This window comes from Schistocerca americana, chromosome 3 (assembly GCF_021461395.2).
Source record: "Schistocerca americana isolate TAMUIC-IGC-003095 chromosome 3, iqSchAmer2.1, whole genome shotgun sequence".
Classification (NCBI taxonomy): domain Eukaryota; kingdom Metazoa; phylum Arthropoda; class Insecta; order Orthoptera; family Acrididae; genus Schistocerca; species Schistocerca americana.
Genome location: NC_060121.1, coordinates 647483147 through 647506589, shown reverse-complemented (window position 1 = coordinate 647506589; position 23443 = coordinate 647483147). Strand labels below are relative to the sequence as shown.

At 37.1% G+C, this 23443-nt stretch overlaps 1 protein-coding gene across 1 annotated transcript in view; it reads left to right on the top strand.

The window, feature by feature from the left end:
- LOC124605519 (FAS-associated factor 1) overlaps window positions 1-22796 on the top strand; it is a 152363-nt gene extending 129567 nt beyond the window's left edge. The window contains exons 11-14 of the mRNA XM_047137262.1: window positions 5553-5649; window positions 15240-15377; window positions 20908-20985; window positions 21069-22796. Of these exons, the coding sequence (XP_046993218.1) occupies window positions 5553-5649; window positions 15240-15377; window positions 20908-20985; window positions 21069-21149 (394 nt within the window). The 3' untranslated portion in view covers window positions 21150-22796. The remainder of the gene's footprint in view (window positions 1-5552; window positions 5650-15239; window positions 15378-20907; window positions 20986-21068) is intronic.
- The last annotated feature ends 647 nt before the right edge of the window (window positions 22797-23443 follow it).

Below are 23443 nucleotides of genomic sequence, written 5' to 3'. Positions count from 1 at the left end.
GTAGTAGGCATGGGCTTCGTATCTATCTTGGCCGCAATAATGCGTTCACTAAGCTGTTTGTAGTAGCTTACGCGCGTTGCTATTTTCCTATTCATTATTAAACCTACTCCTGCATTACCCCTATTTGACTTTGTGTTTATAACCCTGTAGTCACCTGACCAGAAGTCTTGTTCCTCCTGCCACCGAACTTCACTAATTCCCACTATATCTGACTTTAACCTATCCATTTCCCTTTTCAAATTTTCTAACCTACCTGCCCGATTAAGGGATCTGACATTCCACGCTCCGATCCGTAGAACGCCAGTTTTCTTTCTCCTGATAACGACATCCTCTTGAGTAGTCCCCGCCCGGAGATCCGAATGGAGGACTATTTTACCTCCGGAATATTTTACCCAAGAGGACGCCATCATCATTTAATCATACAGTAAAGCTGCATGCCCTCAGGAAAAATTACGGCCGTAGTTTCGCCTTGCTTTCAGCCGTTCAGTGCTGAGTAATTATGCAAAATCAATCCTCTTCATATCCTGCCTTTGCTTGGGTAAAAATGTTGTAAAAACTCTTTTAAAAAAATATGGGGGCGAACCTCCTCATCTGGCTTAAACCTAAAGAATTGTTTAGATATACAGCTTCCATTTCCCAGCCACAATTCTTCTGTTAGCTCAGTTCATAGTCCACTATTTCCACTAAACTGTCTTTTATTTAATTCCATCTTAGTTAATTTGCCCCTATTTTCTGTAGTTCATTCTCCATTCTATATATGATATGATCGTATGGCATTGTTGGCCGGGAGGCGCCATTTGGGGGAGTTCGGCCGCCGTATTGCAAGTCCTTTTTAGTTGACGCCACTTTGGCGACTTGCGAGTCAATGATGATGAAAGTGATGAAGAACACACAACACCCAATCCCCTGCCGGGAATCGAACCCAGGCCCCCTGTGTGACAGGCGGTAACGTTACCACTACGCTACGGAGGCAGACACTCCATTCTATCTGTTTCTGTATGAGAATGAAATGTATCTACAAATGTTTCAGTCTCCCACACTTTTTTATCGACTAAATCGACTGCACGCTCCTCTGTTAATGTGGAAAGTAGTCTGCAATTGTGATATACATGTCTTTGTTTTTATTTCAATTTTTAGATTTTGGTTTAGTATCCTCTGTACTAACATTTAACTTCCTTATGTAATCATTTAACTGCACACTCATTGTAACCATACTGGCATAACTACAGCGGTTCTTTTCACATACTTTGTCTGCAAAACACATGTTCAATCAATCTCAGCTGAATATTTTAACAAGGCTAGCTATACCTCTGTAGTAAACCCACAAACTCTGGTTCCTAACCACTTGCCGTTTACCCCACAAAAACACCAGAACTAGTCGTCTCGGATTTTATGCAGCTCACCAAAATCTTGCCATGACTAGATGCTTACAGGAAACTCAATTGGTGTGTAGGTCATGCTCTGTTACTGAAAATGAGTGCATCGTTGACACTGCTGCCACGATAGGTTGACATTCTGCAGCTGTGATCCACAATGGCTGTTGTAGACTAGTTGTGGGATTAATGCTGTTGAAGAATTCATAATACAACTGCATGAATAAAACATACATCCAAACAATAGGTTATACTAATTCATTAAAAAAATAATCTCTTTGTGGTGGCGATCATTATTTGTCAGTTCAGAAAATGCGTGTGTGTAAATGATGAAAGCTATTTGTGTTTCCTCTTTAATTTGTTTTCCCTTGTTTCGAGTAATTCCAGTAACATACATCCCTGTCACTGGTAGTGTAAGACATGAAAATGTTTTGCTTGCTTCTACTACGAATTCTTGCTATGGCAAAAAATATTTCACTTCCACAATTAAATGACTGTCCACTATTATTCCAAACTTTTCACCCACAATACTAGATCTTATTGTTATGTTTCTAGTTCCATCTTCTCTTCTTCAAGTAACTGCGCAAGTAGCGTTTTGGACATTTGAGTGCTACTACTTTTTCTGTGCACGGGCCTGCATTTCCTTTGACACGTCCTGGATTGTGGCCCTGGGTGCAGAATGTTCGTTGTTTTCTATGACTTGTTCGGAAAGGGCCTGTAGTTAATTGATTTGCATTTTCATTAGTTAATTTTCTGAATTAAGTGTTTGATTCCTGTTATTACATTGTTTATTTACTTTATTATTAGTGTCATTTTGTTTCTTAATATTAATATTTAGTCTCACTTGTGGAAGATGCCTACTGCAATTATTAATATCTGATCTGTGGTTTCTTGTAATATTTAGTAATATTTGTAATATTTAAGTTAGCAATTCATTAACATTTGTCCTTCCATGATTCCTTATTGTCTTCTGCGCCTGGTAAGGTAAATGACCAAGTAATCCTTTCACAAATTGGCCTTCGTATATGGGGTCATCTTAAATACACTGATCTTGTCAAATGCATTTCTATGTATTTATTATAATTACCACAACTATTATAGAAATATTGATGATTTAACAAATTAATTGCTAACTTTTATTTGCACGGTGACCCGTACTTCTTTTTAAACTTTTCTTGAAAATCAATCCTTGAAGTTAACTCTCCTCTGTCATTAATATCTCCTTGTACATAACTGAGAACAAAATCTACCTCTCTCATGTCACGCAAACATTTTAATAGTGATTTTAAAAGTGTTCTTACGATAATATGCATCCACTTCACTAATAATTCCATTGGAAGCCTAGAACCTTCATTATATTTCTTTGTCTTAACCTTTTCCTTAGTCTTTGCTAGTTCCTCCCAAAGTTTTTGAAATTCTGCTTCTGCTTTTCCCAGTTCAACTGGGCACTGCAAATGAGATGTAATGTTACTATAATTTAGCTGTTCTTTACCTTTTATTCTTGCCTATTGTGCCTTCTTGTCCTTGCCAGACTTCTGTTCTTGCATTGCTATTAAGAATGGTTACACCACACTTCTAAATCTTTACCATATAACTCTAGAACCCAATAACATTAATAACATGTGTATCCTCTTCACAAAACATTTATTAACTCATTTACATTTACACCTTCTTGGTTTTATATGTCATGCCAAACTGAGAATCAGAATCAGAATGAATAACAAAGATTATTTTAATATCTCTTTTCTTACCAAGGTTCAGTTGTTTATCTCTATGCTACTGAACTAAGCACATCTCCAAGGCAGGCCAGCAATCCATAGAACTTCTGTTCCTGCATCCGAGCAAGTGTTGCCACTCACAAAGTTGCCACTGTCACCATCTTGTGTTGAAGACGCATGTCATCTCCAGATAGAGTACGCCAAATACTGTTATAAATAACAGTCCCACACAGCATCTGCACTTCCACACCCAACAATTCATTTTATAACTTTTGGTTATGAGCATTATTCATTGGTAAGAAGACGTAAGGATACAGATCACAACTTTGGAGTGGTATGTATCATAACATAACATTGCATTGCAAATAAGCCATGTATTTTCATTGTTAGATCACTTTCCATTTCAAGGATGCCCAATTTATTCATTTTGCAGGTTTGATCATTAGAACACATTTTTCCATTTCTGGTTATTTTTGAGACATAGTGTATTTTCTACATCTCGAAGTTACATATATCTTTTCCATGGCTGGCCACATTTGATGTGAATTTCCTGTAATATTTAATGAGTAAAGCTTGATTATTAAGTGAACTACCTGAAAAGTGCTATGTTGAGGGCACCAGACAGAAGCTGCCTAATTATCTCATTTACATTTACACCTTCTTGGTTTTATATGTCATGCCAAACTGAGAGTCAGAACCAGAATGAATAACTAAGATTATTTTAATGTCTCTTTCCTTACCTCTTCATTGGTAAGAAGACATAGGGATACAGATCACAACTTTGGAGTGGTATGCATCACAACATTGCATTGCAAATAAGCCATGTATTGTCATTGTTAGATCACTTTCCATTTCAAGGATGCCATGTTGTATTTATTTTGCAGGTTTTCCCATTCACATTTTCCTGTTCTGGTTATTTCTAAGTCACAACGTATTTGCTACATTTCAAAGTAACGTAAAACAGTCACATAAAAAAGAGTTTTCAGGATACAGTTACCAAACAGCACACAGTACACAGATTTTTATGTTGTAAAGTAGTTTCTCATACTTATTTTGATTTTGCATCATCATTATCCTCGATGAATTGTCACAGATAAAAATTGTATGAATACCTCTCTGTTTCAGCTAAACACATTTATGTATTAGACAAACTTGGGCACATTTATTGCCAGTTGGCTGTAATTTTATGGTCATTTCTGTACAACTTTGCCTATTCAACCTATCTGGAAAGTTTTGCTTGATTTGACATCCCGTCAACTCCACAACTTACCTTATTTTCAAGTTGTTTCTCTCCATTTTGTATTTTGTTATTTCATTGAGAAAGAAGTAGATAATGATTTCAGATGTAACTTTTTTATTGTAGAAAATATGTGAGTGGTTCTTGCATAAATAAATTTGTCCTCTATTGGAGGTATATTTGATGTAAAATAGTTGTCAGTTTCAGTGTGTGAGATTTTGCATCATCATCATTATTATACTTGATAAAACCGTCACATAAAAAAAAGAATTTTCGGGATACAGTTACCAAACAGCACACAATACCCAGATTATTATATTGTAAAATAGTTTCTCATACTTTTTTTGGCTTACCTGTGGGTACATATCCCACTTTTAGTGAACTGATTTTAATTCACAAATGAAATTGCACAATGTCTCTTGTAAAAGAAAAATTTTGGCTTAGTTGTGAAGTTTTAAACATAATCTGTTGTGTAAATGCTTCAGTATTGTTTAGGTGTTAGGTGATAATGTCTTATTTCATAAATGGTATATCTTTCACCACATTTTATATCTACAACTAATTTATTTGGTATATTGAATTCCACTCTTAAGATTTCAGCAACAACTTCTGGAGTTCTCTTGGTTGGTAGCCTTTTGAACTTTACATTTAACACAGACCATATAGAACTCCATTTTCTAACTTAAGTTATGAATTCTGCAGTTTTAGAAATACCTGCCAGAAATTCTCAGCAAATGCTTATGTTACTTCTGTGAATGATACTGTGTATGAACAAAAAGTCTGCAATCCCTACTTCAGAAATGATGACATTCTGAAATATAACTTTGTTGCACAACTTACACATTATTTAAGCACTACCATTAATAACAGGAAAGTTTAATTTACTGTCAAGCACCTAGAACAAATACATACAAAGTTCAATGGATCTGCACCCACTAAATACCCTGGAATTGTTGTTGGCTAGTTTTAAGGGCTCAGTCAGTGTAATATTATTGCAGTGTTTGGGATAAATTAATGTGTTAATAAATATTATTCAGTGTGAGTCTTCCTGTTTATTTACTGATGAAAATTTAAGATTGGAGAAGTAAAAGTATATGAAATATATTTATTCATTAACGGTGTATGAAAAATTTGATAGAAATTATAGTATTGCTAACAGCTGCAGCAAAACATGACTGATATAATGAAAGTCAGCTTGTAATTTCTTGTTTTTATCTATAACAGAGCAAAAGAAGAAGCAAAACGCCGCCAGGAATTAATGGAGTCGAAAGAGAAAGAGAGAAAACAGATATTACGGCAAGAGATAGAACTTATTCGAGAAGTAAGTGTCCTAATTACTATTGGAAAAATTGTACAGGACAAAATAATTCAAATGACACCCATACTATGTACTGAAACTACTTCATCACTCTGTCTTCTGTGCACTGTTCTAGCTCTTGAGAACTTCTTTTAATTTTACATCAGCTGTTTCAGCCTCTTATCATAAAGTCTTTCTGGCATCATGGAATATTTAACAATCCTGTTGTGGCTTTAGGTATCCACATTTGGACAAAATTTTGACTGAGACTGAAAAAATTTTAGTACACAAGAGTTTCGTCTGTGACATTTCTCTTGTTTATAGGGTACAGTGGTATCTTTCATGTTGGTGAACATTTTTTTTTTTTTTTCTATAGGGTCACACAATTACTTGTTAGTTTACACTTAATGCCTTGTAACAGATATTCTCCAATTGAGGCTCCCAAAAACTGTCTGCCATTTCTAATGTGCCACAGCGAAGAATTGTGAAGTATGTTCTGTTTGCACTGGCCACACACATTCCCTGGTAGTCCAGACAACAGAGCAAAATTCGTGTCGCCACATTTTTGCACAGGATAGGGCAGAGTGCAGTGACCAACATACTAAAACTTGTGGCCAGTGGGTTGTGAGCATGGGGCTTGGGTGCGTTTGCAGGTCACCATTTTTAGTGTGTGTGTGTGTGTGTGTGTGTGTGTGTGTGTGTGTTTGTTTTTAACTCAAATTTTAACTTCTAGCAAAAATGTTTCCCAGTACAAAGTTAAACTACACTCAATTTCCAACAAAAAAAGGCCCCATTCATTTTTTCTCTAGGAGTAATAGCTTTCACGTTTCAGGGATTGGAAAAATTGTAGATTATTAAAAATATTGTTTAAGTAATGTAAAATTATTGTTAAATGAGGTGAGATGAAAACAATTAGCAAGTGTGTGTACCACATCTAGGTGCAATACACCCATATTAAGGGATAAATTGTGTTCTGGGGTTATAACAGGGTGAAGGAATTGGGGAAGAAAGGTCACTGGATTTGGGTCATATAGTTCCCTCCTACATAGGTATGTAAACTGAAGAGTCCCTGCTCACTATGTCACAAAAAAGCAACGACGGGATGTTTCACTAAGCTTTAATGACCCCTGAGTAGCTTACTTTATGAATCACCGACAATGAAGTGGACAGATATGCCTGGGGGGGGGGGGGGGGGGGGGGGGGGAGTTCCATAGTACACTAACACTACATAGAATACAAGAAACATGTATAGTCAGAATCTGTGTGAAAATCTGTGCACTTCTCTACATTGCAAGAGATATAATTGATTGTTAGTCATCCTCTATTACAGCTGTAGCATTCTTCTGGAAAAGGTGACTGCCCACTTCACGAGTGCTGCTTGCTTTTCAGTTTACATACAGACTATGTGTCTCCAGTACTTACTGTCCAGTTCACTGAGTTCATGTTTATATAGTGGATTTAGATGTCCTTGTCTCCACTGTCAGTTGCTGGAATATTTTTCACAAGAGAGGCATCAAGTGCATCACCTCAGTCTCAGCTCTGCCACCATCTGAAGTGGCTCAGAGGCTTAAATAGTCTCTCTCTGCAACAACAGTTAAGCAATTCATTGCAGCGGACTACTATTGTTGAAAAAATCCTAAGCCCTTTCCATCTCTCACATTCATACCCACCTAGGAAGACATAGTGTGCGTGTGTGGTATGTGACTCCACTCAGAGGAGCACACTCAAGTGCCATAAATTCCTGAATGGAATAAATCTATGCAGTCTCTTAATAACACAATTAATGGTGAGAGAAGTGCAGTAACTTTCTTGGCAATTATTATTCAACACCAAGTGACTACATCACTATCACATGGCTTTACTGTACACTGTCAATGATGGACAGTAACAAGATGCCACATTTACCAGTCCAGTCCCTTTCCCACCAATGCTACATAGGTCACTGGCAACATGAGACATACAAGCTAAAGACTTCTCAGCCACTATTTATGGGAAAGTATTTGACATAGCTCACTTCCAACAACTGCAAATAAATACTCACTTAATGAACTGAAAAGAACTTCACTATATAAACATTAGCTCAGTGAAGTTATAAGGAGTTTTCAAATGGAACTGTATGAAATGTTGTACCAACCAAACCAATTGAAGTTTGCATATGCTGCTTAGGTATAATATAGTGTGACATCTAGGCAATGGAAGCATTCTGTGTTATCACCTCCCCACAGAATTCAAATCTATGCCCTCAGCAGGCAAGGTGACGCACACTGCCTTTTTCGACGTCCAAGGGCTTACACTAATTGAATTCCTCAAGCATAGAAAATCCATTAAAGACATCTACTGTCAGACACTCCACAGCCTACACAAGTTCATAAGGAGCAAATGACCTGGATTGCTCTCAGAAGTAGTGATTCTGTTACATAATAATGCACATCTCCAAGGTCACAAATGAAAATGAAATGATCATATGGCATATGTTGGTTGGGGTAGACTCTTCAGGGTTCAGCCGCCATATTGCAAATCTTTTTAGTTGATGCCACTTCAGTGACGTGTGTGTCAATGATGATGAAGCACACACCACACCCAGTCCCCTGCCAGGAATCGAACCCGGACCCCCTTGCGTGGTAGCCGGTAACGCTACTGCTGCACTACGGAGGCGGACTCCAAGGTCACACACAAAGTGTAATGGCCAAGGTCAAGTGGGAGAATGCATTGTCCCTATATCCCGGACAAGGCACGCTGCGACTTCTTGGGTTTGGCCCACTAAAAGGTGGGGGACCTCAAAGGGAAAGGGACTTGCTTCAGCATGGACGATGAACTGAAGGACACAATGGAGGACTGGTTTCAGTCACATCCACAGGAATTCTGGGAACAAGGAACCTTCAGATTGTGAAACCGTGGGATAGTTGTCCTCAGGTCTCTGGTGATCACTTTTTTTTGTTTCGCATCTTTTCTTTTGAACACTTTTCATATTTGTTTACTAATGTAAGAGAACTAGATTGGAAATGCTGGGGAGGTGTAGTCTGTAAACTTAAAAACAATCGGCACTCACGACGGGGGAAGTCTCCTTTCTCGGAAGAACAATTCAGTTGCCTTACAGGATGATTATGAATCAATTTTTCCTCTAACAGTGTAGAACAGTGTGCAGAGATTTACATAGAATTCGTCCACAAGAGTTTCTTGCATTAATTTTATACGTAACTCTCACATACATTCCATTTAGTGTTGACACATTTTGTGGAAAATAAACATCCCCTAGGAGTATCTGCACACTGTGTCACCGGTGATTCATAGGGCACATTATGGAAGAGTCAGTATAATTTTGTGAAACATTCTGCTGTTACTTCTTGTGATGTAATGGGGTAGAGAGAGGTGGGTATCACGCATTCGCTCTTCTGTTTATAGACGTATATAGGAAGGAACTGCATGACCACAATCCAGTGACCTACCCACTGTCCCCATCCCCCATCCATCCTGTTACACTGCCCAGAACACCTAGACATGGTACACTTAATATATTATTTTTATGTTTATTTTAATATTTGTTTTCAACTCACTTCATTTAACCATAAGCATCAATTTTCTACCATTGAAACACTATTTTTAATAATCTGGAATTTTTCCAGTCTCTGAAACATGGGAACTATTAGCCCTAGAGAAAGAAAAATGAATAGGAACTATTTTGTAGGAAATTTTGATGTAATTTAATTTGGTAAAGGGAAACATTTTTCAGCTACTTAAGAAAAACATAAAAAGTGCTCTTTAACACTGACACCTCACTGGTCAGGATTTTTAGTATGTTGGTCATTGCATTCCGTCCTACCACTGTACAAAATTTTGTGACTGCTCAAATTTTTGCCCCAGTCAACCTCTTCTGTTCTTCATGGACTGGGCTATGTTGGGATTTTAACTGAAGCAACTGACAATTATTGTAGCAAACCTGTAAGGGCTCATGACAAACCAGAGTCAAATAGTTTTAAATAATGGAAGGAGTAAAAGTAATAATTCACTTTATAGCCCAGGCATTAAGTGGTTTACAGCTAAACAAAAGCTGAAAACATTGCTAAGTTTTTGGACAACGTCGTCCTTCAGAGCTAACTACTACAGAATACATACACATCGACCTGAACAGCTATGTTGTTCCAGCTGACATCATTCCTCCAGAGTTGTAGCTTGATTGGGATAGTACAGTGTAGTCGGGTGGGGCAGTGTAGCCATACAGGTTATCTGAGTGTATTGTATACTGGTTATTCTCTGAATGAGATCATCATCCTAAAGCTTAGCAATTTTTCAGACTTGTTTATGTGCATATCAACCACTCAGCTCCTCAGCTGTAATGTGTGTTGTTATCTTCACTCCCCTCCTTATTTATATTCCACCCTGGACTTTATATAATCATCTTTTATATCACAGTACATAAAGTTAGTGGTGGCAGAATATCAGGATGAGTGCAGGAAACTGATAATATTTCAAGAAGACAGTGTACTGGCGGAGCAGCCACTTACATTGAGGACGAAGATTAGAGAGGTGACATGCCAACATGAATAGAGGGGTGGGTAGAGACTTCCAGCATCTTGGCTGCCAACAGTAACAGCACAAAGGGGTGACAGGTTTCACGGAACAACCCACCCAGATGCACGGGAGACCGCACCTGCCTTAAGTATACAGAGTACTAGCTTATTTCCACCATTGACAGGAAATAACGCAAACACCAATGAAGGATGTCTAGCACCCCTTCTCATACTCAGTATCCTATCAGAACATGAACACAGTTTTTTCCCCTGGTATATAAGAACTTAAGTTTTTCCCATTTAGCAGTTGGCACAACACACAAAGGAAAGCCATTTGCAACATTGGCCATAGCATTGGAGAATTTATGTATTGACAATGCGGTCCCATACACTGAAGAATTTGACTGACAAGACATGTTGGTCAAAATAAGCATTTTATTACAACTGCAAAGGATCTTATGTTAATTGTAGGCATATTTGTTTTGATAGTTGCAGTTTCGTTTTTGCAATATGTAGTTGTATTCAGCTCAGACAAATGCTGCTCATCACATCTTCCGTGTAATGCCCAGTGCAGATGGAAAGTGTCAGTTTGTTTCCTGTTATGAACAGAATTTTTTTTTTAAAGTGGAATTTTACATGCCTATTTGGTGTAGCAGTCCCTATTAGTAACCAGTACTCCAATAGCGACTGACAAAGAGATATCCCCAGTGATGATGGGATTTACTTTCTTAAACCATCTACACACTGATGTAGGTTAAGATCCCTGGTAACACATCCTGCAACCGTTCGCCTTGGTGGACCCTCATTTATGAGTAATCGATGAAAGAAAAATTATGTATTTCACATGATGCTCTTCAACTTTAATAAAAGAATGTTATTTAGGCTGGTTGCATAGCATAATGGTTAAGGTAGGGTTCTCACATGCAGAAGGTTGTGGTTTCCAGTCTCCTCAGTTGCACTACACAATCAATGTATGCAACATTCCTCTTTTAAAGTTGTAGAGCATCATGCAAAATATTGATTTTTTGCCTGGTGGTTACTCACAAAGGAGGGTCCACCAAAGTGAATGCCTGCAAGGTGTGTATCTGGAACATTAACCTAAATCACCACATAGACTATTCCAAAAAGTTAATCCCACCACATAGGACCTCTCCTCATCAGTTGCTACTGGAATACTGGTTATTCTTTGTGTTTAACTGTGTGTTAATGCATATCAATAAAAAATGTCGCACCAGATTAATTTGTGATTGCTCTATCGAATGAGCACGTAAAATTCACTGTAAAAAAAAAAAAAAAATTCGTTTTGCTGATAATGGAAAACAAACTGACACTTTGTCAACACTGGCTGTCACATGGAAGACGTGATAAGCAGTTTTTGATTGGGGAGACTCCAGCTACACACTGCACAAACGAAACTGCATTTTGCTGAACACCAAAGAAAATGTGCCCGATGATTCTTAGGAGAGACAAATTGTGTGCAAGTGTATGAGTGAGAGGATGGTCCTTATATTGGGGTTACATAAAAATATCAAGGGATTTGAGCACACACAGGTCCTCACTCCCCCATTTTTTGGAATGTTTTTATAATGTAACAAATTTCATTATAATTAGTTAATACTAACCCTTGCTGCAACAGACTTGAATGCCTAAATAAAACTTAAACACTGAAAAAGGTGTGGTATTTTTCTATTGGCATAAACCATTGAAACCAACCTATATATGTTTGGCAAAGATGATTAAATGTATTTAAATTGTAGAAATTTAAGTATTACTATGCAGCAGAACATACTGAATGTCTGAATGCAGGATGAATCGCTACTAGTTTTAGCACAGTTTTCTTTTCAATTTCTTCTTCTTCTCTCTCTCCTTTTTAAAAGAAAAATCAGGATGCTTCAGTGATCTCACACATCTTACAAAATGAGTTCTGTTTGTTCTTAATCAGCCACTAGTACTCCATTGAAATTGTACATTAACTTCACTCCTCTGTCACCTTAAGAGTTTTCATAGTCTCTTTGGACATGAAACAGGAACTCTTTGAATCCCAAGAAGTACGACCTTCATTTAAGAAATCTAAATCTATGCTTAATTACTTCAACATGTCCAAACTCGTCAGTTTCCTCATCCGAAATATAAGAGGTGATCAAAAAGCCATCCCACAGATACACCAGGTTTAAGGTATCCATTTGATAAAACAGGGACGGATCAGAACTACGGGGTGGGTGCTCGTGTGTCTCTCCCTTTAGTTGGAATAGCTTCTGTGTTGTGAAATTTTTAATATGGTGATGTGTGTTGTCATGAAGCAGGAGCACAGAACTCCACAGTGGTGGTTCTCAACACACAAGCTGCCCCATACACATTCTCCATTCTCCGATGGATGTCTACCAGTGTTTGTTCTTCAGCAGCCAAGAAAGGAATAATAGAAAGTTAATAGTGCTTGGATGCATGTGGTAATAACAGTGCCATAGTTCGTGTTTATGCTTTTACCACACAAACATCAGAAAGAAGCAAATGTGACACTGACCTCTTGCCTACATGTCAGTAATTATTTACCCACATCAGAATCGTGCTACGTTGCATATACACTGCAGCAATGCCCGTAAATGGAAACTTTTTCATTGCCCCATATAATAGAGAGAGAAAAAACACAAGTTAGTAAATATTTTTAAAACATGTGAATAGCTTGTGCAAAAGTTCTAAAATTAAATTTATAAAATTACATTTGGTCAGAAAGAGAATTTAATTCAAAGTTTCATAACTGCAACATGTGGCACTGTGTACCTACTTTCAGTCCTCAAAGTTTCCCACAGCAGTTTTCTATACAAGGTTTATTCTTGTTGTTAACCTAGTCATCAAATAGTGATAACACGAATCTCTTCTCTTAAATATCATAAGTGCTGACAACCTGTTTAGAGTACTCAAAGAAACCCAACCATTTGCTTTTTCATACTGGTTCAACTGTTTTAAAAAGCAAATGTCATTGTAAGATGCGCTGATTGCTGATGAACTCAGAAACAAACATTTTGTGTATAATTTTATCACAAACAAAACAAGTGTTTCCTGAGGCCACCCATTCCAGTAGCACTCAGGGTTAGTTGAGAGCGAAAAAGGAACATCTTCAATGAAAATATTCCTTTGGCCATCTACATGCATAGTACAAAGCTCCAGGTGGTCTTGTATATTGAAGTCCACAGTTGTCCCCAGAAACATGATGCACAATTTATTGAGTTTACAGTAATGATTCTCAAGTTTTCTTCTTTTAGTACTTTTCACAAGAAGGTAAGTGCCTTGTCAGTTTCGATATCATTCACAATTTGCTTTTTCCATGCCATTCCACTTTTTTCTGAGTTTTTCAAAAAAATTTACTTCAAAGCTAACTGACACTAGGAGTAACTCATTTTCTAACACACTACATAACAATAGCTGGTTCGTGTGATGACACCAAGAGAACAACAACAGCTCTCTTTCCTGCTAACTATTCCAGCAATGCAGCAGCACCACAGTGTTGGATGTGGTGGTTTCAGAACAGTTTGAACTATCTCAACCAGTCTGCAAACTTTTATGGCATTTCCAAACTGTCCCTGATCGTTCTTTCCCAATAGAATTCAATAGTGCAAGCACGCCAATTAATTGTTCCTGATTTCCATAAGCTACAGCTGGACTCTCTCTGATGTAATAAAGAGAGTTTATCCTCCTCTGTTTTTATCATATCCATTGCAGTGGCAAGTGCAACATTGAAGACATTATTTAGATATGCAGAACACTTAAGCTCTCATTCTTTGTGAGTGAGTGTCTTTCTGTCAGCACTTCTTTGCAGATTGTGCCGCTTTGAATCCAGGTCTGTAAGTTTCTTTGTACAATGAGGTAGAGCTGTTGCAGGAATCCTAGCCTTTCCCCAAAATATTACACATCCGTGTGTGACTAAATTAGCTGTTCTCACTGAGGGTCAGTTTCACTTTCCATATATTGTAAAACAAGACTGGCAAAACATGTCAATTAGATGCTAATTTATGTCACTGATCTGTTGCTTAACTTCACAGACTACAAAAATAACTTCTTAAATTGTAGTGAAATGACAACTTTTTGGCTAATGTGACATGGGTTCCCCATGTTCTGTTTCAACAAAATAGGTCTCAAAATTCTTCTTAAAACAAAATGAAAAAGCAGGGAGGTTTGCACAAAGCAATATTAAACAAAAAAAATTGAGAGCAGTTAATGTATATATAATTTTTAATTGGGGAATATTGTAGTCTGTGTATGGATTTAAGACTACAATATTCTAAGGATGAAATTGCTTGTTGAGATGCCTTCCCCCACCCCCACTCTGTACAGGTGGATCTGCATGTGCAACAGTATCAGTGTGCTTAAATTGTGAAGTGCCAGCAGTGTGGGAAGAGTCGAGCAAAAGTTATATCATCAAATGATGTAAGGTTAGTTTCCATATACTAAAATATGCTGATCAGTTTGTGTATAAGCAAATTGTTTTGATCATATTAGCACATCTTAACCAGAATTATGCATTTCCAATGTCTGAGAAAAGTATTCCCCTTACAAGTGCTAGTAATTTGAATTGGAATCTGCTGTGCCAAGTATAACTTCCTCAAGGCATGTATTAGAAGACTGTGTCTACAAAAAATTTTATCTCACGCTCATTCCAACAACACTGTTATCCACTGATGATCAAAGATATATTTTTTAAGCTCTTAAACTCAGTGGTAAAGTATCAGTCTATAGATACCCTATTAGTCCTGGGATTTTTATCTGTCACTTGTCACTTCTTTCACCTCTGACAATGTTTGTTTCTATGGAAAATGCAGAGTTAGCTCTGTGATCCAGAGTCCACGGTAAACTCTAGGCCCCCTTATAACTGGCTGGGAAAGTCAATTCAAAGGTCTGAGGAAGGCAACAGTAGACCTCCTCATACAGGACTGTGCCTAGTAATACACTGTGGTATTCAGACAACCTTAGAGGAGATGATGGCTTTACCTTCTTTCTTTGTAACCTGTGAGAAAAAAAAAAATAATAATAATTATTTATATGAGTACTTGTGCCCTAGTGGGCTTCAGTGTACTTACTTTGCTAATGCATGTGAACGTGTTGTTGATACAGGCCTACCGTCTTGAAATAGAATCTCAGCTGCCGGAGGAACCAGAGGAAGATTCTGGGGAAGATATAACAAAAATAAGATTCAGATTGCCTAAAGGAGAAACTGCTGTTCGTCGATTTCGGGCACGAGCACCTTTAAAGGTAAGTATTATGAAGCATATCATGTTGTTTTATAATTTTCAGCTTCCAATCCCATTGATTTACAAGGTTACACCCAGAAACAACTTTCAAGTGTAAGGTGTGTTCAAAAAACTCTGGAACATTTGTAATTTCACGCCACTTGTGTGTTGGAGCGAAATGCTGTTGGCATCCCTGTGTGTCTAATGTGTAACTGTCTGAAGTTTCGTTGTTGTATCTCTGTTAGTTATTGTTGAGTAGAACATTGTGTCACACAGTTTGCGAATTTTGAGACGGGGAAGTTAGAGGAGCAACGTATCAGCTTTAAATTTTGGTGAAATTCAAGAAAACCTTTACTGAGGCACAGCAAATGATTCAGGAAGCCTACAGTGATGAGTGCTTAAGCCAGACTTGGTGTTATGAATGGTTCACATGGTTTAAAAATAGCCAGATGGAAGTTAAAAATGCCCTTTGTTTCGGATGCCCTTCGACGTCTACCGACGACGCTCACATCAGGAATGTCAACAAAACTGTGCTTGCCAATCAAAGACTGACTGTCCAAGAGATTGCAGAAGAATGTGACATTTCAGTTGGATCTTGTCGTGAAATCCTGTCACAGCATCTTGGAATGCATTGTGTTACTGCCAAGTTCGTCCCATGGCTCATGAGTCAAGTCAAGAAGACCTCTGCCTCACAATCTGTGAAGAGCTTTGGATCGCGCAAATGACAACGAGATGTTCCTTAAGAGAATCATAAATGATGATGAGGCTGGGTCTATGGTTATTATGGTTATGACGAGACCAAGGTTCTATCTTCACAACGGGTCTGGAAAGGTTCTACAAGACCAGAAAAAGCTCGTCAGGTCGGGTCAAATGTCAAAGCCGTGTTTATAGTTTTCTGTGACTTTGAACGATTAGGTCATCATGAATTCGTGCCACAAGGATAAACTGTAAATCGATGGTGCTATTGGGATGTATTGGGACATCTGTGAGAAAAACGTGAGAAGGAAATTGCCTGAAATGTTGTGAGACAATTCATGGGTCTTGCATCATGATAATGCATCCACACATTCATCCCTGTTGGTGTGTGACTATTGCACAACAAACAAAATCAATGTGCTGCCTCATCCCTTGTACTCTCCAGACCTGATCCCAGCGGAGTTTTTTTATTTCCAGTGTTGAAAACCCCTTTATAAAGACAAATATTTGCAATGATAGACAGTATAAAAGAAAATTCGCAGATGGCGCTTTATGCGATCCAGCAAGAGGTGTATCAAGAATGCTTCCGCAAGTGGAAACGGCATATCAATTGTGGAGGAGAATATTTTGAAGGAGACCATGTACAATAAGTAAAACGTAAAAATTTTGTGGACAAAGTTCCAGAATCTTTTGAACAGACCTCGTAGTTAACATTTCTAATCATGTAATCCTTTTCCCACCTTCAAAAATTTTAAATACGACTGACTATACACTGAATTATTCAGCTGCATCAAGTTGTACTGTGGTTTCATTGTATGCAGTGAACAAATATCTAACTTTGTATTTGTGTCTTATATTAAATATAGTTACTGTGAATATGAACTGATTTCTTGCCGATTGGCAATAACATGTCCCTACTGCAGGAAGTTTATAGGCACTTCCACTGTATTCCACTCTCCCCTCATGATTACACATTCTTACAGTCTGTTACTCATGCATTAAATATTTATCCATTTGTTGTGTGTGCATTGTCTTTTGTTAACTGTTCACAAGTACCGAGTCAAACATTTTTTATTATTTACAGCTTCCCTTTCACTGCCACACGAGTCTTCTTTTTATCAAATGAAATAACATTTTCATTCTTGCCTATTCCACTTCACCAGTTTCCTGTGATGTTCACAAAACATGTACACCACCTCTCTCCACATCAATATGTATGAGCTTTTCTGCATCTGTCACTGTTTCTTGTTGCTCTATGAAAGATGCTGCATGTCTGTAATGTAATTTTGTAGGACTAGAGAAGAAAGGCAAAAACAAGGAAAAGAATTGCAGAACAGGAGGAGGAATAGTAAAAGGAAATTTAAGAAGCAAGTACATCTCGGTATTCTTTCATCAAGATTTTCTTCAGTGCAGCATGATAGAATTACTCCTCACTTGGTCCATGTACATCACAATCAGCAATCTAAAAATTGTTACCAAAAGTTTTAAACATTTTAATTCACTGTCTCCTTTTACCTTTTGTTCTTTTTTCCATTTTCTTTCTTTTTCTCTGTCTGCCTTTCTTCCTTTCCTCCTTTTCCTCTTTGCCATAAATTTTGTTTGTGTATCACAGTTATTGTAGTAAAAATTAAGTATGTCGCATCATCTATTGCTGTTAATTTTAATGCAGAAATATGTCTGCCTTGTAAAATATAAAATCTTAGTCAAAAATAGTTTATTCTGTCAGAATTAATTGTAATGTATGACAGCTAAGATTAAAATGAAATGTCAAACACCATACTCTTAGGAATACTTCTGAATAGAACAGAAAACACTAGGAGGAGCAGCAGTTGCCATAATGTCTTTCCACTTTAAGATAAAGAACTCAAAAATTCACCATATTTTTATATGTGAACATGTGTTAGCTTAGATTCAAGGGGAACACAGAATGAAAGAATGAGCCTCGAAAGTAAAAAGATAAATTCATTGTGAAGTAGGTACAAAACAATTATCAAAATGAATGCAGTCTGTTCAAAAGAGCACATCCGAGGCTGTGTACATTCAGTACGGTGTTTTCATCCTATGTGCTACTACATGCTGGATCCACCTTAGCATGTTGTCAACAAAGTGGGTAATATGATACACCACTATCCTGTCCCACTTTTCAATGGCAGCCCACATCATGTTGTCCAGGATGTGAGGAAGATTTTCCTGCTATGTCATCCAGAATGTGAGGAAGGTTCTTCCTGTTACGATGCACTCCATGTTTTAACTGATTCTAAACATGCTCAATTGAGTTCATATCAACAGATACCTAGTGCCATACCATTTGGTTGACTTCTGCATCATGGAGGAAGCTGTTCTTATGGTGCTGTGGCATGCTTGTGTGTCATTGTCTTGAAAGATAAACCCATCACCAAAATATTGGCTGTAGGGCTGCACAATAAGTTGAAGGATTCTTTCTTGACACTGTATAGCTCTCAGATTATCATCAATAATGAACAGATGTTTCAGACATCCAGCCCAAGACATGACAAACCCTTCTTCCAGCTGAAACCATGGGTCAGCCTGCCGAGAAATTCGCTGGACCTGTTTTCTTCCACACTTTTCTACAACAGTTGTCTTCTACGCAATCATCAAGCTTCAGATAAAGCCTGCATTTGTTAGTGAAGAGAATTCAATGCCATTGATCCAGGTATCTTTCCAAATGTTCACTTTCCCCACCACTTTTGCACAGGTGAGTGTTGAAAGGTTTGTACTGCTGTGCATAGTGGACACCAAGGGGCCATATTAATCCTATGCAGATGGTTATGTACTGTCTGGGCCAACACTGCCTTCCCAGTTACCTCAAATAAGATAATTTGCAGCAACGTTTCTTTCTCCTTGAGATATCTGTGAACCATATGTAGTTATGTCATCAGCTGCTATTGATGACTGTAGGCAACCATTATGAGGCAGACCTTCAGTGTCTTACATCTTATGATAGCATATGTTTGAATGCCATCACTGTGGTGCACACCAAATGCAACCTTCTCCAGCTTCAAGTGACAAAGGATGCATGATCTAAACTTGAAAATGACTCAACAAAGCATGTTAACACATTGAACAGTGTTCACAAACAATTTTTATATAAGATGACAAAGTGTGTTGTGTATAGCAAGTGCCAGAGTTTCTCAAATCATAGTCTGGTGTGTTATTTGCTATGTAGTACACTGAGGAGCCATGCTGGAGAATGTAATGGAAGGACCACTGATGATGCTTCTTCCACTGTAACTACTTAGTGCCCCAGAACATTAAAGGTGGAATTTTCTATAAAACACTTTTTCCCTCATTGACTACATTAATTCAACCTAGCTAATCTCCTTATTGCATACAAATAAGCATAATTTTTCTCTTCCATATCTTCAGCTCTTTTTATCCGCCTCATTATTCTGTCAACACTGTTTTTATCCCATTCCTTTCCCATTTCACTCTTATCCTCCACAACCACATAAAACTAACTCTATTTTCCTCCTCCAGTAAACACTGCCCCTGGTTTTATGTTTGTGCTGGCTGGTGCCTTCTTTGACCACCTATAGCTCTGACTTTCTCTTGATTTACCTTTCATATTTTCTCTTCTGTAGAAGCTTCTTATCCTCACCGTCATTTTATTTATCTTTCTTCAAATATCAACTTATTTAGCACTTTTTTTCCTATTATTTTCCTCCCACTCAGTTACCTTGATTTTTTTTCTTTCTTCTAAGTTTAACACCTTTCTTGTCATGTTAGTCAGCCTAGTATCAATCATATTACATTAATCATTTTTATTTTTGTTTTGATCAATTTTTATTTCTGATTATGCATAATTGACATCCACAATAATGATGATTTAGTAATCAATATGACTGGAACACGTTCTAAAAGTGTTCAAATTTGAATCCAATAATGCTCTCAGTATGTTCTTTTATGCTTGGACGAAGCTTTAAGCTATGATTAGATTAGATTAATTATTCATTCCATAGACCCATAAAAGAAGGAATCCTCCTGGGTGTGGAACATGTCAGATAAACACATTACAAAAATGTAATGAGAAAAACTTGAGTTTCATTAATTTTAATGATCTTCAGTCAGTAAACAGTAAAATTATGTACATAATTAAACTTCTAATATTTACAGGTTTAATACTTACATCTGCTTTCATTAAATCCATCATTCAGACATTTGCTAGTTTCTTGACTATTACAACCAAGTATTGTCAAAAATTAAAGTAAATTATTCATTTTAGTGATCCTCAGTTAAGAACAGTCAGATTATGTACAAGATTTAAAATTAAACTTCCACTATTTACAGGCTATTGATGAATTCTTCAACTACTGCATGGTAGAATGATTTCTATTTGTCAGCAATACACAAACTATGACTGTTACAAAATATTCTAAGGGATCCAGTATTTGAATTTTCATTGGTTATTTTTAATCTCAGATATTTATTTATTTATTTCTGTTTTTGGAGTTGTCTGCTGAAACATGTGGAACTAATTTATATTTATTTTCTGCATTGTCTAGTTTGTTACATGGGCTTGATCTTTTACTATACACACTGTTGATCTTACTGTGCTGGAACGTGCATTTTGCTGCGTTGTGAACCAACAACGTAACAAAAAACCACCCCACAATTTTATTAATGTGGTGAGATATTTTTGATCAGAAACAGGACAGTATCAGAGAAGATACAATTTGCTGTTTGAAGGGGGGGGGGGGACACATTAATTGTAATGGGGCTTCAACATATTGCATTGAGTCTATGATGATAATGGAATAATATGAGGATATTTTTGTTTTTCCACTTACTTATGAGCAGTGTATGATACTTAAAGATTTTATTTGGCTGTCTTTCAGGTGTTACTCGATTATTTAGTGGTGCTAGGCTACCCTCCAGATGAATACAAAGTATTATCCAGCTGGCCACGAAGGGATGTAAGTTTTATTAATACTTTCTGTCATTATGTTTCAGAAGTTTTATGCTGGTAAATTGTAAACATGATTTTTTTACCTTCCAGCTTACTGCATTGGATCCAAAAAATACATTACAAGAACTAAAACTTTATCCACAAGAAACTGTGATTTTAGAAGAACGATGAAATTTTTCACTGAATATGCCTTACAATCTTTTTTTGTGAAGAATCTTAAGTGGCTGAAAGGAAAGTATCACGAATACTTGTTATGAGGCCAAATGTCAATACTGTACATATTTAAGCTGGGAACACTCTGTTGCCCAATAATTTTTTGTTTGGGCTAACTTTCATAAGTACATAAAATTATACTTAGCTATAAAATCATGTATATCTGCTCCACCACTTTTTTATGTAATGTTATTTATGAAACAATTAGTTATTTTTTGCCAAGAAATTTTTGCCATTTGAATTTTCTATAATTTGAAAAGAACCAACCCCGTAAACTACACAGATTGGTTATATTTATTCTTGGTATACATTGATTGAAATGCAGAATACTGCATATGAAAATAATAGAAAACTTGACTAAAATTTCTGTGTCTGTCTGTAACTGTGACAGGATTCTCTTCTGTGTTCTGTACTAGTGTGCTGCCACCTCCCACTCCCACCTCTCCCACTCCCACCCCACCTCTCCCTCTCCCACCTCTCCCTCTCCCACGCACACACGCGCATGCCCACACTCGCACACAAAATTGCCACTTGAGAACAGCTTACATGGCATTTCCAACAATAAGCACAGTATTGACAGAATGACTACTTTGATTGTATCAATCATTTTTGTATACAAACTTGATAATTCTGATGTAAGTTTTTCTGCTAATGTGTGGTGAAACTACATGTAAAGTAATTCCCATGTATGCTTGAGAGAGTTTGTGTTCAGATGGTGGAGATTTTGTTTCACACACGTTTATCACTGAAAGCGAATGTAATGTTATGCAACATATTTTATCACCTTTGTGCCTAGCATTATGCAAGAAAAACAACGTAAGGTTGGGATTTATTTCTGTGGCATTACTGAAGAACTTAATTTATGAGACAAAAGTGTGCAAGAATGAAACTACACCTAAATGAAATCAGAATAAAACTTCTGCATGTGAACTTCTCTGCTATTAGAGGAGGACTTTCGTTTATGAGACAAAAAAGTGCAAGAATAAAACAACTACTAGATAAAAACAGGAAAGACATACAAAATGTCAGAAAAGCAACACAGACAAATAGTTGTTTGGCAGAAACACTAGCTATCAGGAGAAGAGCTTCCATCGTCCAGCAAAAAGAGGCAAAGCATTTGCATCTATACCGTAGATTTAAAAATGGAAGTTGCCCAGGAATTTCATAGTTTCATTAACAAATATTTCATTTACATATAGGAAACCTTGTACTTGTACTTTGCTTAAACTATGTGGAAAAAAGTACAAGAGTAGTTTAATTATGAAGGGAAAACTTGTTTCATGAAGTCAGTATAAGTCCAGTCTTTACTAGCAGAAAAGAAACTAGGAGGTTTGAAGTATAAGATAATGGATTGTTGAGACCAGTCACCAGGTAATGGGCACTTCAAACTGTTATCTGTTCCAATTTGGTGATAGAACCTTTTTTTCCCACCATATTTCTGAAGTGATAATAAGTGTGACCAGCTGCATGGACATCCCTCCCAGAAAGCCATTGTACTTATGGCATGATGTCTTTAGTGTGTTACAAGATTAAATTATAGAAATTAGACTTCTGTGCTGGAAAGTTAGACTTCACTTAATTTTAAAAATAAAATCTTTAATTTTTTAGCACAGTGTGGTCTTTACTGGTCTTGAGCACCTGTTGTTAACTGTTATGGAATGTATGTTATGAACATATCTGAAATAAGTAAGAATTGTGGGTAAATTGTGAGAAAAAGAAAATAGCACACATAAGCTACTCTCATGTCAGCTGTGTTCTAAAATGCACAATAGAATGAAATAATTGAAATATTATAGCAGGTATTTGTGACTGACTGATAACTTAACCAAAAGTACTGGAGACCACCACTCTACAAAACACTGAAACTAACACAACTAAACATGTTAGAAATAAATCACTCAGTCTTAATGTGGGACAGTATCTTATAGATGAAAAATAAATAACACTGCATTAAAACATACTGAAATCCTGATGCCAGACCACTTTAAATTGTGCAGTCTACTGGCTGTTTTAAACAACCATGTGTGAGGCAACAGTGCACATACATGGCAACAGGTTGAAGACTGGAAGAAGATATGCCACAGTCAGATAGTTGCTTTCACCAACCACAACTTGCTGGTCCTCAAATTCAGCCACTTTTCTTTCGATTGGTGTATAAACTTTTGGTTAGACAGGAGGTTGCAAAGGAATGGCTTATCTCTATACTGCACCCCTTGCAGCCATCTTATGCTGTTGTAATTGTTACCTCTGCT